Consider the following 19,328-nt stretch of genomic DNA (forward strand, 5'->3'; position numbering starts at 1 on the left):
TGTGGGATTTTTGCCAGCAACAGCAAAATCAAGCCCAAAGTCCTACATGAAGTGTGAACTAAACCTGCTGCTGGTTCTGATATATTAAACTCATCACTCTTTCCTGGTAAACTTCTTCCCTCAGTCTGTGAGTCTCTGTGAGCTCTGAATGTGTCTCTGAAGAGTCTCCAGCTCTCTGTGCTTCTCCTCTACAACATCTTCACTACAACATTGTTAGAACAGCCAAAGCTCCATTCATGATAACTGTGATGTTTCACAACAGGGTTTCAGTTCTTGTGTTTGCATCTTCATAGATTTTTCTAGCTTTAGCTGTTGTCTAAACGTCATCAAAAAGTTATAGTGATGCAGTTCACTTGTTACACAGATTATGAAATGAATGGTAGTGAGTTCTGATATTTTATAATCCATGATCACCTTCAAACTTCAGACAGTGTAAGAAGTAATGGCTCCCCTATAAACAGTTAAGTTTTTAAATTTCTCTGATCACATACACTTTAGAAACCAATAATTTATATTGGTCTAAATTCATCATGGTGCAGGCCATAGAGATTTCGGTTTTGTGTGCATGTTACTACCGTGTTTGTGTTCTACCATTGTGTGCACAAATTGTGCAACCATGCATTTCCAACCAAAACACTAAAAAGCTTTGCACTTCCTTTTATGGATGATTTGAAGATTTTATAGGTTTGAAGTGTGAATGCAATCAAGATCTAGGTTGTGTGTACATTCTATCATACTTGTCGTGAGGTGATGTCATGAACATGCAAGGTTTGTCTTCTCTGTAGGTTACTGGGTTTCTGATTTAAAGATTGAGGGTTCGAGCCCCAGCACTGCCAAGTTGCCCCTCCTGAGCCCTTGAGCAAGGCCCTTAACCCTATCTGCTCCAGGGGTGTAGCACCTTTCTCTGGTGCTACGTTACCTACTAATCCATAGGGTTTTATTCTTTGCTTTCTGTATCACTGCAGTGTTTCACACTAGTGGCTCAAGGACTACTACTCATCACAACTACTACTTACACAAGAAAGTACACTGGATGAGATGCTTCGTCAGTAACACTAATCTAATCCAGATTGCCCGTATTCATGTGTTGTGTATGTCTGTGCTTTCCTCTTAGGTTAGTCCTACAACATTTTAAGAATTAACATAGTTTACAACATTTTTTATTAAATTTATCTTGACATTGTTTGCTGTTTGTTCATTTTGTGTTTGCTTGGCCGGGAAGATGAGGGAGAATGAGTCCTACAGATGACTGTAATGTAACCTACTGGATTCCAACCGCCGTTAAACGTTACACTTAGATCGTCCACAAGGGGGCAGCATTGGAGCATGAATAAAGCAGAACAACATTCATAAAAGAAACTTAAACAGCTTTTACTCCGAGAGCTCACACTAAATACTCATACTGTAAATGTTAAAAGGGAAAAAATTAAGTAAAGAAATAGAATTGATAAGTATAAATTTAATATATAAAAAATACATTACATATAGATAGGTAGACGAAATAAAAAAAAAATATTCTGCAGTTTAAACATCAGTACACTGAGGAGGTTATATCTACCTTTATAATAACTATATACAGTGGGGACCAAAAGTATTGAAACAAAAGTGAAAATCAATATTTTCATGACAATATTAAATGTTTAATGAGTTTTTGCTTAGTTGTTGTACACCTATCAGTATTTAATATGAAGTCTTTTCTTCTTCAAAACCTGCTGGATCTAAAGTAAATGTGGACAATCAGGCTTCAGAAAGTAAAAGTTCTGCCACATATCTGTTTCATCAATTAACTAAAGCAGCTGATTGTAATTAGCACAATTGACTCTTCAACCAGATCGACTTGAAGTAATTAGTGACATCACCTGTTTTGTGCTTTCTATGCTGTCCTAATACTTTCGGCCACCACTGTGTCTCTCTGTCTCTGTTATGTGTGAGAGAGAGTGAGTGAGACAGAGAGATCTACTGTTACTGCTGTTTTGTTTCTGCAGCACTTAATTCCTCCCCGTCCTCACTTAGGCGGTGTGTGTCAGTAATATTACACTCTGTAACTCTATGACTCTGTGTAATAGATGTTCTGAGTGACATTTACGTTTAAAACCACGCCCCTTGTATGTACGTGTGTGTGACCTGATTTAGTGTGAGTTCTAGTAAAATAAGTAAGATTGCAGAGGACATGTCTGTTGTCTCTCTTTTAAAGCATAAAGCATATATAAAAATATATTACAGTGGCGATGAGGATTAAGGTATTTTTAGAGACTGTTAGTGCGGGAAAAACACTGTGTTACACTTGTCATAGGAGTAAAAAGGAACGAGGCACGAGTGGATGGTAGAGATGCAGTTTGGCCGTGTGGATGAGTACAAGGAAGCAAAGGAGGATTTTGAGTCGTACATAGAGTGTTTTGAGCAGTGGCTGCTGGCAAATGACATCGTAAGTGAGAAAAAGGTTAGTGTGTTTCTCTCCGTGATCGGGACAGAGACATATGGACTGTTAAAGAATCTATTCACACCTACGAAGCCGAGTGAAATGACCTACAACTAACTAAAAGCAGCATTGTTAGCGCATTACAGACCGCAACCATTAGTAATCGCGGAGCGTTTTAAGTTTCAGAAATAAAACCAAAATGAAGGTGAATCCGTGGGGGATTACATCGTGGCTTTGAGGCGGCTATCAGTGAGCTGTGAATTGGGGCAGTATTTGAATGATGCGCTCAGAGACAGATTTGTGAGTGGACTTAATGCAGAGTCGGTGAAACGCAAACTGCTCAGTCAAAAGGATCTGACGTTTAACCAGGCTTGTGAAATTACTTCATCCATGGAGCTCGCATCGAGAAACACGCTGGAAATTGCAGGTAAAACAAAGGATTTACAGTCAGTGAATGCTGTGAATGAAGCAAAACCTTTTCATAAGAGAGGAAAAGGGAAGTTTAAGGGAGAGATGATGCTGAAAAGGGAAAATATCAGAAACAGAGACAAGAAGAAAGTAATAAATGTTACAGATGTGCTGGGAAACATTATGCTAGAGACTGCAGATTCAAAAATGAGAAATGTCACGTGTGTAACAAAATCTTCCGTTAAGTAAAACCAGCATGCAGCTCATTATCTATTCAGGTGAGAGAATTCCTGCTGGGATCCGTTGACGGAACTGGTTAGAGAAAATTCACTTAGATTGGCCAAACATTTTCTATGTAGAGAAAGCAGACGTGGCCTCCGACCCAGCAGTAAAAGCCGTGCTGAGAAAAGAACTGGATAGGCTGGAAAAGGCAGTCATAGTATCCAAAATTGACAGAAGTGACTGGGCAGCGCCAGTTGTAGTCGTGCCTAAAAGTGACAAGTCCATCCGCATCTATGGTGACTATAAAGTTACTGTTAATCAGAACTTGGAGGAGGAAACGTATCCATTACCCAACACAGAGGATTTGTTCGCTAATCCAGGTGGAACACTGTTTAGCAAACTAGAATTGGCACATGCTTATCAGCAATTAAAACTGGACCAGAACTCAGAGAAGAACCTCACCATTAATACTCATCGGGGCTTGTACAAGTACCATCGTCTGGTGCTCCTGAGGGCCAGATTCACTTCTCCACCCTCCACATTGTGAGACGCCATGAGTTGATTATGCAGTAAATAGCTGAGTGAAGTGTGCAACGCATTACTAAGCTTTTCACATGTAATTATTATGGACATGCAGTAATCACTTTTATTTATCTGAGTTTATTTTTCAAGTTATAAATAAAATGAATCACAGCCTCCATTTTAGACAAACTTTTTTAACATTCCTTCTAATTTGTGTGTGTGTGTGTGTGTACGTTTGCTTGTCTATATCATTGCTATAATTCAATCAAAAATAAATGCAACATGCAGACTATATTTAGATATTTGTGGGCAGTAATTGGGGCAGAAAAGGCTTTTTTATATTTTTAAAATCACTGAAAAATACTTTCATTTATTAGACATAGATGTTTAAACTGCAGTGTGGAGCAGCAATAAGAGAGAGAGGATGAGCTGTACAGGAATAAGAGTGTTTCAGTGACCACGCCTACTGCATGGATCTGTTCTGCTGTTACTCATCCACTGATGTACAGAAATAAAGACCCAATCTGACTTCTATAATGAGAAAGAAACATAAACAGCAGTCTGTTGGTTCCCTCTACTGGTAGAGAAATGTATTACAAGTATGCTGTAGTTTGCCAGACAATTACAAAAAATACATTAAACTGTATTATAATACGTGTAATTAATATAATCAATGTTACTGTTTCCACTTAAAACACAACCAACAACGACATGCTTTATTCCCCTTATACCTTAAATTCATAAATATTTATTAAAAAATTATACATATTTTCTGTTTATTGTACATATAAAATTGCTGTGGAACTCCAGAAAAACAACTTATTTTTGTCACATAACCAATAAACCGTCTGTACTGAGGTGGAAAAATGTAAATAACATCTTGGCATGAAAGTTTAAGAAAAAATATTATACTGTGTTCTTTCACAAAAGTTAAAGTTCTATATAATTATATATTATTATATAATATACAGTTTTGTTGTGCTGTAAGGTTTGTCTTTATCACAGTTTTTCACCACTGCTGCTACCGTATCTGTAACTGTTCTGTGGGTTTGGTAGAATCCTGTGTCGTCCTCCTGATGAACATCCTAGCAGCACTTACACTCTGACATTTTAATAGAAAATCCTCATAATGCCAAAACTTTATCATCAACATGACTATCATTGTTATGAAATATGAGACCACTGATCTTAAGTCACAATAAAAAGAATTATGTTATTAGTGTTATTGTGTCTGCAAACAGCAGAATCAACTCCAAAGTCATACATGCAGCAATAATTTAGCTTAAACTGGTTGCTGGTTCTGATACGTTAAACTCATCACTGTTTCCTGATAAACTTCTTCCCTCAGTCTGAGAACTTTTGTGAGATCTGAAAGTTTCTGTTTAAGAGTCTCCAGCTCTCTGTTCTTCTCCTCCATCTGTCTGCTGAGATCTTCCTGCATCTTTGTTTTTGAGGCCAAAATGTTTCTCTGGAGTTCAGGCAGGATGATCTTCATGAGGTTTCTCTCTGTCTCCATCCTGACCTCTCCCTCATACACCTCCCTGATCTCCTCTATCTCCTGTTGGTGCCTCTCCTCCATCTCTCTCCTCTCCCTTTCTCTCTTTTCTTTGAGTTTCTTCACCTTTTCTTCCATTTCTGTCCTTCGCTCTACCTCTCGCTTCAGCTCCCTCTCAAGTTCTTTCTTTTTCTCTTCATCTCTCTCTTCTTTCATCTTTCTCTCTAGTTCAGTTGTTCGGTCATTCAGTTGTCTGATGTCTCCTTCATGCTCCTGGATCACTCCCTCTATCTTTCTCAGAGAGTCCTGCACCTCCTTATCTATTTTTTCCTTCACTTTAATCTCCTCTCTTATCATTTTCACTTTTCTTTCCCCCAGGATCTTAGTCTCCATCGCTCTAATCTGAGATTCTGTCTCCAGGTAGATCTCACTGCTGTAGAATTTCTCTTTGCTTCCTTCCACCATTTTCTCTATCTTCTTCAGCAGGTCTGAGACCTGAGAACCATCTCCACTCTCCTTAATGTTGAGACAGTAAAACCTGTCCCCACATTTCTCTACAAGTCTCTGGACCTCCTGGTCTCCTGTATGGATAAACTCCTCAATGTTCTTCTTCTGAACATAATCAGTAACACTGAATATAATCATGGTGTTTCTCCAACATCTCTCTCCAAAAATCTCCTCCATTTTCTCCAGCATCCCTCTCTCCTCTCCTGTAGGCTGCTTTATAGGTATGACTAGGAGAAAGGCGTGGGGTCCTGGAGCAGACAGATGGACACAGAGTCCCACATCCTGTCTCAGCTTCTCCAGAGAGAGTCCAGGAGAGAACCAGTCAGGAGTGTCCACCACAGTCACCTTCCTCCCAGCCACCTCCCCCTGTGTGCTCTCACTCTGCTGGGTGGATGTAGATGTAGCTGTAGATGTAGCAGCCTGGTTCCTCTCCTCTCTGCTCAGGATGGTGTTTCCTGCTGCACTCTTCCCAGACCCCGTCCTCCCCAGCAGCACCAGCCTCAGTTCTGCTACAGGAACCGACACTGGAGAATGTGGACTAGACGATTCTCCACCTACTAATAATAAAGAGTAAATAATTTAATACAGAATCACTGCATTGTGGTGATTATGTTGTTCTCTTGCGGTGGACTGTAGGACAATAATGATTAAATCAGGTAAGCCTAAGCCTTTATGTAAAACAAATTTAAATTCCACAACACAAATAGTTTTTTTAAACAGCAATTACATGTGTTGAGCTAGAATTAAACCTTTGTGTTATTGGAAGCCCCACCCATGAGTGATCTTTGCCCTATCACATGACAAAGACCAATCATGGCAGGTGAAGGCTAACATGTGCTTCTATTTCTCATTATTGGTTACTGAGACTGTTTTATGCCAGAGTTACAATATTGATCTTTTTACTGTAATCTAATTAAGTGTCTAAATCTGCTTATTCTGTCTCTTCATAGACATCTACCCCTAAACTAGTGTTGAGTTACACACTGAACAACTAACATTAATCACTTACATGTAGGACGATGTCCCTCCATACTGTTTCTTCTCCTGATTGGTGCTGCTGAGTCCTGAGTCTCTCCACTCACTAGGAAACATCAGAACCAGTCAGAATGAGAGAGACATTCTTCTATAATTAATCACTTTCACTGTTTAAATTACACTTCCTTACAGTAGCTGAAGAGTTGCATCATTAAGTATCATTACAGTATGTTTCATGTCCTTACATATGATTTATTAGGTGTAGATTAATATTTCAAGTACGTTTTAAAAAGCTTTTAACTGCTTACTGTAACAAATTACTCACTATATGGAGGTAACGTCTCCTTGCTGTTTCTTCTCCTGATGGGGGCTGATGATTCTGGATCTGTCTGTTCCTGCAGCTGCTTTGTTTTCTCCTCTAGAAGTCTGTCTTTCTCCTGAAGCTGTTTGTCTCGTTCAGTTAGTTTGTTTTTACTGGTTTCCAGTTCATTCTCCACACTCTCCAGTTGTCTCTCTTTGTCTTTCAACTGAGTCTGATTCTCCTCTAATGTCCTCTTTGTTTTCCCCAGTTCATCTTTCACCTCTCTGAGCAGTGTTTCCTTCTCTTCCAGTGTTTTATTCTTCATGTTAAGTGCATCAGTTCTCTCATTTAAAAGTCTGTCTTTCTTCTGGAGCTCTTTGTCTCCCTTCTTCAGTTTGGTTTTACTGGTGTCTAGCTCTTTCATTACACTCTCCAGTTGTCTTTCTTTCTCTCTCAACTGAGACTGATGTTCTTCTAACATGTGATTTGTTCTATCTAATTCTTTTTTCACCTCTCTGAGCAGTGTGTCCTTCTGTTCTAGTGTCTTGTCCTTCATCTGAAGCATTTGTTGATTTTCTGTTAGGCATTTGTCTTTCTCCTGAAGCTGTTTGTCTCTCTCCATTAGCTGTCTCTCTCTCTCAGTTAGAAGTCTCTCTCTCTCTCTAAGCTCTTTGTTTTTTTCTGTTAACTCAGATTTCTGTTGCTCCAGTACGATCATCATCTCCTGTAGTTGTCTCTTCTCATCCTGCAGCTCCTGTTCCAGTGTCTCCAGTTTGTTTTTACTGGTTTCCAGCTCTTTATCTGTGTTCTTCAGCTGTGTTTCTTTCTCACTCAGCAGTTTGCTCATATTCTCCAGTTGTGAGATTTTCTCCGCAGCATTTCGCTGACTCTCTTCTAATTCTTTAATTGTTTTGTCCATTTCAGTTTGTATCTCTTTGAGACATGTCTCATTCTTTTCCAGTGCAGCATCTTTCATTTGCAATATTTGCGATTTTTCAGACAGATGCCTGTCTTTCTCCTGAAGCAGTTTGTCTTTCTCCATCAGTTTTTGATTACTGGTTTCCAGGTCATTCTCCAGTTTTCTCTCTTTGTCTTTTAACTGAGTCTGATTCTCCTCTAATGTCCAATTTGTTTTGTATAATTCTTCTTTAACCCTTCTGAGCAGTGTATCCTTTTCTTCCAGTGGCTGGTCCTTCATCTGAAGCATTTTTTGATTTTCTGTTGGGCATTTGTCTTTCTCCTGAAGCTGTTTGTCTCTCTCCATTAGCTGTGTCTCTCTCTCAGTTAGACGTCTCTCTGTCTCTTTAAGCTGTTTGTTTTTTTCTGTTAACTCAGTTTTCTGTTGCTCCAGTACGATCATCATCTCCTGTAGTTGTCTCTTCTCATCCTGCAGCTCCTGTCCCAGTGTCTCCAGTTTGTTTTTACTGGTTTCCAGCTCTTTATCTGTGTTCTTCAGCTGTGTTTCTTTCTCACTCAGCAGTTTGTTCATATTCTCCAGTTGTGAGATTTTCTCTTTAACTTCTTCAGTAGCATGTTGAAGTTTATTATTAGTTTCCATTAACACTGCGTCTCTCTCAGAAAGAGTCTTCTCATTAGTCTCTAAACGCTCTTTTAGAATCTTCAGCTCTTTATTTTTCTCATAAAATTTTTTCTCCTTCTCCACAAGTCTGTTGTCCTTTTTCTTCACTTGTGTTTGTGTCTTCTGTATTTGTGTTTCTTTCAGTTTCAGTTGTTGATCTCTCTCATGTAGAGCTCTGTCTCTCTCCTCTAGCTCTTTACTCGTCTTCTCTAGTGTTGTATTTGTATCTTTGAGTTGTGCGTCTTTCTCCTCAATGATTTTCTCTCTGTTTCTCAGTTCTGTATCTTTATTCTCTATTTGTCTTTTATAATCCTCCAGCTGTTGGTCTTTATGTTCCAGAGATTTTAATGCTTCCTTCGGGTCTTTAAAATATTAAGCAGAAGAGTGAACTGAATGATTAATGTGATCATAATCAGTCATCAGTTACAGAAGTACAGCTTGTTATGACTAAAGCCAAATTTACAATATGTAATTATTTATTAGAAAAACTAAAGTGATAAATTTTATTAATTAAAAACATTGACTGATTGATTTTATTATAGTAAAACCAGGGAGGTACTTTACACTCTTACTTATTATAATATCATCACATTTTATATACCTAAATGTAGGTCAGTTTAAAACTGGCTAAATGTTCAAAAGCTTTAATTTTAACTTTCTCAACCTTTTGAATTTTAAGGCCCAAAATAAAGAAAAAGCATAACATGAAAATAAATAATAAAGTAGACAGTAATGTGTTTTGCCCACGTCAGCTGTAACGACTAAAATAAATATTCCATTTCCCACTAGACACCTGGACTTGCTTGGAAATAAGGAGATCAAGCCTAGGTGGGACGGGTGAGAGGCTGACATGCAGAGTAGCACTCAATGTTGTATTCAGTTTGTTTTGTGCTTTTGATTTCCTGACAGTCACAGTGGAAACTCTGACTGATATATATGATTCAATTAACATCAGCTATTATAGCTGAACTGCCTCCCACCCTACACACTGTATAAATGCAGATCATTTACTGCTTTTTGTTTCACCCAAATGAGGATGGGTTCCCTGTTGAGTCTGGTTCCTCTCAAGGTTTCTTCCTCTTACCATCTCAGGGAGTTTTTCCTTGCCACTGTCGCCCTCGGCTTGCTCACCAGGGACAAACTGACCATTTTGATTCATACAAATTCACATTTCATACAAACCTAAATAATTCTTTTGACTATGTAAAGCTGCTTTGCGGCAATGAAAATTGCTAAAAGCGCTATACAAATAAAATTGAAATTGAATTGAAATTGAAAATTGAAATATAAACAGGTGGTTGTAAAAGGGAACAGAAATGTGATTGTCCATTTTGACATGGATGGACACTGACTGTCAGGTTGTATTCAGAATGAATCAAGGTCAACTTGTTTGAACTGAAGCTTCAGCCTGCTGTCTGCTGATTCAACCATCAGTTCATCTTCCAACACAGTGGACAGAATCATGTCTTCTGAAGCAGAATCCACAGATAAAGGGTCCAAAAACCAAACAATTCTTTGCCGTCTGTCCATTGAGAAGTAAAACTGCAAACTTTTGTGACAACAGAGTCTAATGCTGGGTTATACTGGATATGTTGACATGAGGTGAGGCTTCCAGACTTTCACTTAGGAGTGAAAACATGACAAATCGTCCCTCCTTGACTCTTCTGTTGCAAAGAATAACTTCTCTTAGTTCTAAAAGGTGATTAAGCTCACGTCCTTTTGAAAACTATTATATTTCAGTGGTACAAAAACTGCAGATGATCTGCATCTAGTCTTTCACACAGAGCTGAACAACACATTGAGTTCAGTGCATTTTTATAGATATAGTTCACCATTTCCAAAGACACGTTCATGACTTCATGCAGTTCTGGTGACATCTGCTTTATGGCTAGACTTTCCCTATGTACAGTAAGAGACAGTGTGTCCACTTGGTGTCAGGGGTTCTATCTTGGATCTGTTTTACAACACCACGATGTATCCCTGTCATCATCTTAGCTTATTGTCTGTGCAAACACCATTACAGTATTTCCAATCAAGCCCTTTTTTAGTGAAGAAATCATCAACGTAACTCATAACATTATCTGTAAGCCACTGTTCTTGTGTAAAGCTCTTTGCAAAAAAAACAAATCTTCTTGCAAACTACTGTCCATGTGGAATCTAACAAGAACTAACAATAAAGCAGCGTTGCTAACGTTAGTGAACTTGTCCCCCCTGTACGGCAAATTATCGGCGTGTCTTTATTCTTTCCACAAGTTGACATTCAATGTCATCACTCATGAGAACAATTCTTTTGCTCATGGTGTCAGTAGACAGTGATATGGACTGAATTGTGTTTGCAGTGGGTTCCCCATTAACTCCCTGCACAAATCTTAACCGTTATACAAAACAAGCTTCATCTATATGAGCAGAAACCAAATAACTATCTTTCAACAACGCTTCTGACTGCACTGTTAATATTGTGATGACCTTCTGTTGTGCCAGAAACACGACCCTTTTCATTATAAAATGTCCTTTTGGCTTCCCAACACATCTTGGGTGCTTTGTGTTTAAGTGTCTCTGAGCTTTGATGTTTTTTTTTTAGCTTCAATTGACATGATTTCAGAACATTCAACACACTGCCTGCCACTATAAATACACAATTAATGTATTTAACATCACTGAATACATTACAGCACATGTCTTGGAGCATTCACTAGCACAGGTTTATCTCCCACATCATAGTTTTATTTCAAAAAGTTCTCCATTTTGTAACTGTGTCCAAACATTAGCTAGCGGTTGACAAAACATTTGTCTCTATCTGATGATGTGTCCATCGGCACTCTGATATTCTAATGTAACAGTACAACAGCCACGCCCCACTGGGTGAGAACGCCAGCTTTAGAGCAGGATGTCAAACTCAAATCACACCCAGTACATGTAAGCATTATTTAACATTATTTAACCGCCCATGAACTACAACTATTAATTTTTAATTATTTATTTATTTATTTTTCTGGTAATTAAATCTATTAAACTAGGCATCAAGTCTTAAAAAAGAAGAACAAAGTAAACAACTTTTAAATAAATAATCAATAATCAAGTTAAAAAACTATCAAGTGATAACATTAAATATATTGATGCTGTTTTTGTTGTTGTTTTTAAAAAAAAAAAATTCCCCAAACTTAAAAATATCTAACATTAGGAGATTCATGGGGAACTCACACAGGACTGTCTCTGTTAGGAACTGACATGTACTTAGTCTCCTGTCTCTCTCTCATCTTCTCTTTTCCCCAGCAGACTGTATTTATTGCTCTGTACACTGGGTGATGTGTTTCTGATGTGTTTCAGGATTTGGCATCAATCACTGAATCCCATTTAAGGTGTGTTTGGACCCAGCGCCTTGACTTTAAAACGTGTGACTTAGATTAATTCATAGTTACAGATATTAAAAGTTAAGTGTCCATAGTGAATATCACTAAGTTTTTCCTCCTCCATAAACACTTTCTGTGTGCTTTCTCTATAATATTTAAATAATGTTTATCTCACTATTGAGATCTCACTATTGAACACTTTACTGTACAACACATGATCAGGTGTGTTTACTTTTGTAGCTCCTTCCACACTCACCAGTCAGTAGAGCCGAGTTCTTCATCTTCATTCTCTCATCTTCTGTCCATTTTCTGTTACTCTGTGAAAGAGAATAAATCAGTGTGAAGGTTTTATACCTGACTCCATACTGTATGTAAATAAAGTGTTAAATAAACATGACGTGTTTCTCAGTTCACATCACTGTGTGTTTGTGTGTGTGTGTGTGTGTGTGTGTGAGACAGGTGATATGACTAACACTTTACACTAATCTGAATAATATACTTATACGACACTGATTGTGTTTTATTGTAATTTTGACAATAAATATTTTATTTTTAATGTTTGTTATACTTTCATGACCATCAGTCAGCCATGATTAAAACACACAACACAATTCAGACACTGAGAGTTTGTCATGGATTTGTTCTCTAAAGTGACATTAAATTTGCCCTACAGATTTTAATAAAATGGTTTTAAGTAAATTAAAATTAAGTAATGTATTTTGTTTTGTTTGCTTGTATTAGCTTTAGCATTAGCACGATCATTAGCATTAGCTCTTAGTTTGTAGCCGAGCCACAGCCATAGTTCACATGTGTTTAATGTATAAAGGAAAAACTTTTTTATTTAACATATTAATCTGTACTTGCATCCTGTCTGTCAAATGTCATTAACAAACAGCTCAATGTCCATGTTTCTATTCAATGTGTCAGTCGTGTGATAGTTTTTCTGACCATTACTGTGAGCTGTAACCATAGTAACCCATCACTGGGTAATAGACTTATTATAACAATTTAGGATGTTTTTAAGCTGCTAGTATCAGTAGTATTTATGAACATTAGTAGTTTAGTGCAGTTTACTCACCTGATAAACACAGACGTCTTTTATTTGATGATGTGACAAAAAAGACAAAGAAAGTTTGATTAGATTCCTGAAAATGCTTTAGTAATTTTTGTAAATGTCTCTGTATTATATGGAATAGTATTAGATATAAACATTCTGTGGCTGTTCTCAGTAAATACGTTTTGTCCTGCATTAGTTTGTCTCTCTTCTGTTTCTCTGCTGATTTTGGAAAAGAAATGGCTTTAGCTTTATTATATTAACTCTGTAAGAAACAAATTTACTGAATCACTCACTCACATTCTGTTATAATCTCTTTCATGCACTATTATCTAGCGTGGACTCTCTAACTCACTTCTCTCACTAAAGTTATATACAGTACACTACCTGGACAAAAAAGAAAAAAAAAACAGTAAACTTCATGAAAAAAATATGATCTAAAAACATTATAAACGACCGTGATCTGATATCAAACACTTGGAGAAGTTAAATCATTTAAAAAAAACTTTACATAAATGACAGCAGAAATCACAGAGCTCACAGGATTGGGACTAAACAGCTGTGTGACTATCAGAAAACCACTTGTTAATGAGGCTAATCAGAACAAAAATAATCTAATTAAATGTACTGAATGACCAGGTTATTACATCAATACATCATTATTCTTCCCAGATGTCCTGGACATACGCTGGGCTCTGTGAGCATGAGGAAGCATTTATACACAGGGATTATCCACCACATTACACACCATAAGGAAAGCATGTGAACAAATGAAATATTAGTGTGTGAGACTTTTTGTAATATTAGTCAGTCTCAGTAACTTTAAAAAGGAGTTATTACTATAAAATTACAATCAAACAGAAACCTTCAGCTTTTTATCTCTCAGATGTGTGTGTGTGTGTGTGTGTGTGTGTGTGTGTGTGTGTGTGTGTGTGTAGAACACTAATGATAAACTAGACAACAGCATGATGAATGTTCTGCCAGCGATCACAGTCTGTTGTGTTCACTACACTATGCTCATGATGCTCATATATCTATGTGCTATTGCACTCTGAACACACAGCACAGTCCAATCTATTTCATCTGCACAATAAATATATTATTTATGCAGCATCAATACATCACTATTAGAGGAAAGACTTTATACTCACCCGATATTGTCATCTGTGAAAGTAAATAATAGAGAGTGAAGATTTAATGAATGATTACAAATGTGAATTGTTCCATGTAAAAATGTGAAAGTAACTGTTACTCTGGTTAAAACACAGCTGATGTGTGTCTTAATAAAAAAGAGGAAAACTAGACAACAATCAGTCATCACATACAGTAAATCTGTATAATGTAGCATTGTGCTAATATACCGCTAGTTCCCCTTAAGGAACAGAAATATCTTGTGATTTATTGGAAAATACTATTTTCTGATATCTGCATGTATTTACCAATATACAGTATGTCAGTATATGTGCATTTCCCCCTGTGTATTTTAAATCTATAGTTAAATATTCTGTAATATATCTATGTGCTATTGTAGTAGATAAAGAAATATGTTACGTGGTGCGGTATGGAGAGTCGCACCATGAGATATTTTGATGTTTATAAGAGCCCTAACGAAGGGCTTCAGAGGGGGTGAATGAAACAGAGGTTGTGAAAGTGCTTATGATGCGGATGGGAAGACCTTTCCGTTTCGAGATGGCGTGGGATTATTAATTAGGAAAAGGAAACAAAAGAGAACTGAAAACTCAAAAATAAACAGAGCTCCGCCAAATACACGAGAATGGATGGGGCTCTGATAACTAAAAATAAACTTTAGATCCTCTCTGGGCCTTCGATCTTACCGAGGATTTATAAGAGAGAAAACTGAGGTGTGTTGCTCTCTCTCTCTCTCTCTCTCTCTCTCTCTCACGTTGGTGTCTTATGGAGACAGAGGCTGGGTCTTTGCCTCTCTCCCTCTCTTGAGAACGCTCTGTCTATCTTACTTTCTTTCTTTCTTTGGCCCTCATACCGTACCGGTGCAACCTAAATGATGACACGAAGTGCGGAGATATCAGACCCTAAATAAACACACCACCAGGTGTTTCGCGTTCACACTGATTACCTTACAGCAGTGTTGCCTGGCAACCGCGTGTCTACCCGGCCGAGCCTCTGCCTGTTCAGAACTCCGTGGGGTAGCAGCCTGTGGACCTGCCCGTTCTGAACAGTGCAGAGTATTTATGTGTGGTTCTGCCCCTCGTGAGACCCGTGTTACAGAATATACAGAATATCAGAACACAATTATTACTGACTTCTTATAGAAATAAAATAAAATGCCGATATCATACATGGACACTTATAAAATATATTTTTTTAAATCTTATATGATTGTGTATGCTTTTATATTTCTATTTAAATCCTGAATTAAAATCCAATACATCTGAAAAGTTTATAAAATATCAGTGTTTATCATTAGTGTGAAGTCGAGTTATTTACTTACCAGTGCTGAAGGTGTCGTGTGAAACAACAGAGAGAAATGTAATGTTAGATAAAATATAATGAGAAAAACTTATAATTTACAGTCATAATATCTGCTACACAATCTTCACTCTGTGCTTTTAGTACAAACATGTTCAGCTATAATTTTTCAGATTTGTATGAAATCTAACAAATCAACATGAATTTTTTTTTGCCTTAATTAATAAATGAATATGTGTGTGTGTGTGTGTGTGTGTGTGTGTGTGTGTGTGTGTGTGTTATTGCTCTCTGAACACACAGCACAGTCCAATCTATTTCATCTGCACAATAAATAGATTATTCATGCAGCAACAACACATCACTATCAGAGAAAATACTTTATACTCACCTAACAGGCCCTCCTGTGAAAGTAAATAATAGAGAGTGAAGATTTTAATGCATGATTACAAATGTGAATTGTTCCATGTGAAAATGTGAAAGTAATTGTTACTCTGGTTAAAACACAGCTGATGTGTGTCTTAATAAAAAAGAGGAAAACTAGACAACAATCAGTTACACACAGTAAATCTGTATAATGTAGCATTGTGCTAATATACCGCTAGTTCCCCTTAAGGAACAGAAATATCTTGTGATTTATTGGAAAATACTATTTTCTGATATCTGCATGTATTTACCAATATACAGTATGTCAGTATATGTGCATTTCCCCCTGTGTATTTTAAATCTATAGTTAAATATTCTGTAATATATCTATGTGCTATTGTAGTACATAAAGGAATATACAGAATATCAGATTCCCACTTCCTTTAATTAAAAACACAGACATTTATCAATGTAAAAAACTGAACAGATAACAGAATGATGTGCTTTGCTACTGCCTCGTCTATATATTGGTTACGACAGCATATGATATGTCGCAGTAGACTTGGGAAGATGTGTGATCTCGTTCTGTTTTTCTCTCTTTCACTCCTAAATCCCTCTCTCCTATTATAGAAGTTTTATAAATGAAGTGAAGGACTTCTGTTTTCAGTTCAGTCAGGTTGTCTTTATGCTGTGTGCATTAACATGATTTTCTACTGTTAGCTAAAAGAGACTAAACGCTAGGCCAAGTCAACTCTTCAATGCTTTTTCACAATATGGTGTGATTGTTATGCAGAGCGAGTGATGGCAATTATTCTGTCTACAAGCACTGAACACTGTTAAAGCTCTGATTTATGTTTATTGTGAAGTGACAGGAAATGTCATGTCACTTTGTGTTTCAGTAAGAACACAATTATGAGTCACAGCTTATTAAAATAATAAAAAAAATACTGATATGTTACTTGGACACTTACAGAATAGACAACTGTTCCATCCAAAGGAATCCTGGGAAATGGTATATTTTTATTTTTATATGATTCTGTATGAGATTCTGATGGAGTCTGGCAGTGGTGTGTGTTATATGTTACATGTTTGTTGTGTCTTTTACTCGACATGGTAAACGTCTCTGTCTACATTATTGCAGTGCAGTGGGGTTACACACAGGTGCATTGTGGGAAAGAAGCTGACTGATGGAAGTGGAATCTCACTTACTGATCAGAGTCCTTCACATAAACATCATCTGAAAATAGTTTGATGTTTCCATTTGATTCCTGAATTAAAATTTAATACATGTGATAAGTTTATAAAATATCAGTGTTTATCATTAGTGTGAAGTCGAGTTATTTACTTACCCATGATAAAGGTGTCGTGTAAAACAACAGAGAGAAATGTAATGTTAGATAAAATATAATGAGAAAAACATGATTTACAGAAAGAATATCTTCATTAATTGCTTTTAGTTTAAAGATGTTTAGCTAAAAGTTTAATATTTTTATTAAAATAACAACATAGTGAATAATAAATTATTTATAATTAAACAATTAAAGACTGGGTGCAGTAACACACATCTGTGATCAACTGGTGAATAAGACACTTCATATCGAATGAAAATGCTGAGCATCACCACGTTCATTCACATTTCTATCTGTATCAGGAAAAAATTATGGAAGTTACAGCATTAATAATTATTATTAGAGTTATTATTACAGCATTAATGAATTCCGTTTCCGGTGGTGTTTCCTCCTGAACTCTGAATAAGCAGCTTATTTAGTTGCCATTAGATGTGCAGAGAAAATTACTGTTGAAAACTTCAGTCCAGTGAGACTGCTATGTGCAGTGCCTTACTTACATGAGTGATCTCTGCCTAAAGCTCAGACCAGACTATTAAAGACTAAAGAACTTCCACTCTGACAAATTTCATGTAACAACGCTTCTGTCTCTGACACAATTTTACATTTTCATTTTTCCAAAGTCAGTAATTTCCAATAATGAAGTGCGAGGCTTTAACTGTAATGCCACGTGCAAATCCACGGCCCACTACACACACACACACATACACACACACACACACACACGCACTGCTCTCTCGCGATTCTTTGTAAAGGTAAAGCGCAGGTTAATTTGTTTTATTTTTACTTCATATTTTTTATTATTTATTTTTATCTATAAATTTTTTTGGGCTGTGGACCGAATTAGTTTTCATTATTTCTTATGGGGAAATTCACTTTGATTTACGAGTGTTTTGAAATACTAACAAACTTCTGGAACGAATTATGTTCGTAATCCAAGGTTTCCCTGTAGATATTTAGAATCTTTGTAAGAGTGCGCTTTACTTGTAAGAGTGTGTTGTGACGCCCCGCAGCCCCGGCCAGCCTTATATCTCTTTGTGGAAAATAACTTATATGTATAATCATACAAAACAACGTGAATCTGAATGTGATCTCAGGTCGTCCCACAGGCTAAAATCGACACTGTGATGCACCTGAAACATTCCACACCCTTTGGAGGTGCAAAACACTACAGAGAAAATAAAGGACAGATTTCACTGGCCGGGGCTCAATGTGGAGTTACGCGACTTCTGTCAGGACTGTCCCACCGGTCAGTGTACAGCACCTGCTAAACCCGCCCCCGCTCTGCTAATTCCACTGCCTATCATAAGCGTACCCTTTCAGCCTCCCCAAAGAAGTACTCACAGACCAAGGTACGCCATTCATGTGATGTGTGCTTTAAAGGAAGAGAAGGAAGCCTTTGAGGAGCAGCCCTCACTATTCAGATCTGTAATTGAGTTTGTACAGGAACTTCAAACAAATATCAACAAAGTTCTCCCAATCATGCAACGACACCTGCAAGAGGCACAAGAGAAGAAGAAGCAGGCCTATGACCAGTCGGCTTAGTCACGCGTATTTAAGGTGGGCGATCGCGTACTGCTGCTTCTCCCCAGTGCTACATTCACGTTTATGGCATGTTGGCAAGGACCCTTAACCGTTGCGGAACAAGTTGGGCCAGTCAACTATCATCTGCAACAGCCAGGTATGTGCAAAAAAGGTTAGTAAGAATACTAATGTCAGGTTATGTCATCAGTCAGAGGTTAGTAAGAATAACTTTATAGAGGTGTTTAAATTAGCGAAGGCGATGTCCGATGGAGTAGTATGCTCTGGTCCCATCCCAATGAGACGTGGTGACATAACTTACAGCAGGTTATGGTCGCTGAACCGCTGGATGTCCAGGTGGTGCTCCGAAAACAACGTGGGCTTTATAGACAATTGGAAGACCTTTGAGGGCAAAGCTGGCCTGTTAGGGCGGGACGGTGTCCATCCCATTCGGGAAGGTGCTGCTCTCATTTCTTGTAGTATAGCTCATAGTCTCAGAAAAGGCCTAGTTAATCGGTGACAATCCAGAGCCCAGGCCAGGGAGCAGACAGACTAAACCAACCGTCTGCTAGCTGCATAGAGTCGTCACCCAGGGTTCATTGTATTGAGACTGTGTCTGTTCCCCGAGCTAAAATCAAATTTAGAAAGACTCAGAAAGTCTGTTTTAATAATTTAATTAACATAGATATTACAAACTCAGATCATACTGAATGCGCAGCCGGCACCTCTGATCTGAAGCTAGGACTGTTAAATATTAGATCTCTCGCATCTAAAGCAGTTATTATTAACGAAACTATCACAGACCAGGAGTTTGATAT

General features: G+C 37.5%; 1 protein-coding gene across 1 annotated transcript; it reads right to left on the reverse strand.

Annotated features, from left to right (window-relative positions):
• Positions 1-3,859: 3,859 nt before the first annotated feature.
• Positions 3,860-12,937, reverse strand: LOC128511918 (interaptin-like). Its single transcript, XM_053484969.1, has 5 exons — positions 12,857-12,937; positions 12,035-12,095; positions 6,874-8,790; positions 6,583-6,654; positions 3,860-6,130 (listed from the first exon to the last, which is right to left on the reverse strand). Exons 2-5 carry the CDS (start codon positions 12,063-12,065, stop codon positions 4,854-4,856), a joined length of 3,297 nt encoding a protein of 1,098 aa, XP_053340944.1. The 5' UTR covers positions 12,066-12,095; positions 12,857-12,937; the 3' UTR covers positions 3,860-4,853.
• Between the last annotated feature and the right edge of the window lie 6,391 nt (positions 12,938-19,328).

This window comes from Clarias gariepinus, chromosome 24 (genome assembly GCF_024256425.1).
Source record: "Clarias gariepinus isolate MV-2021 ecotype Netherlands chromosome 24, CGAR_prim_01v2, whole genome shotgun sequence".
Classification (NCBI taxonomy): Eukaryota; Metazoa; Chordata; class Actinopteri; order Siluriformes; family Clariidae; genus Clarias; species Clarias gariepinus.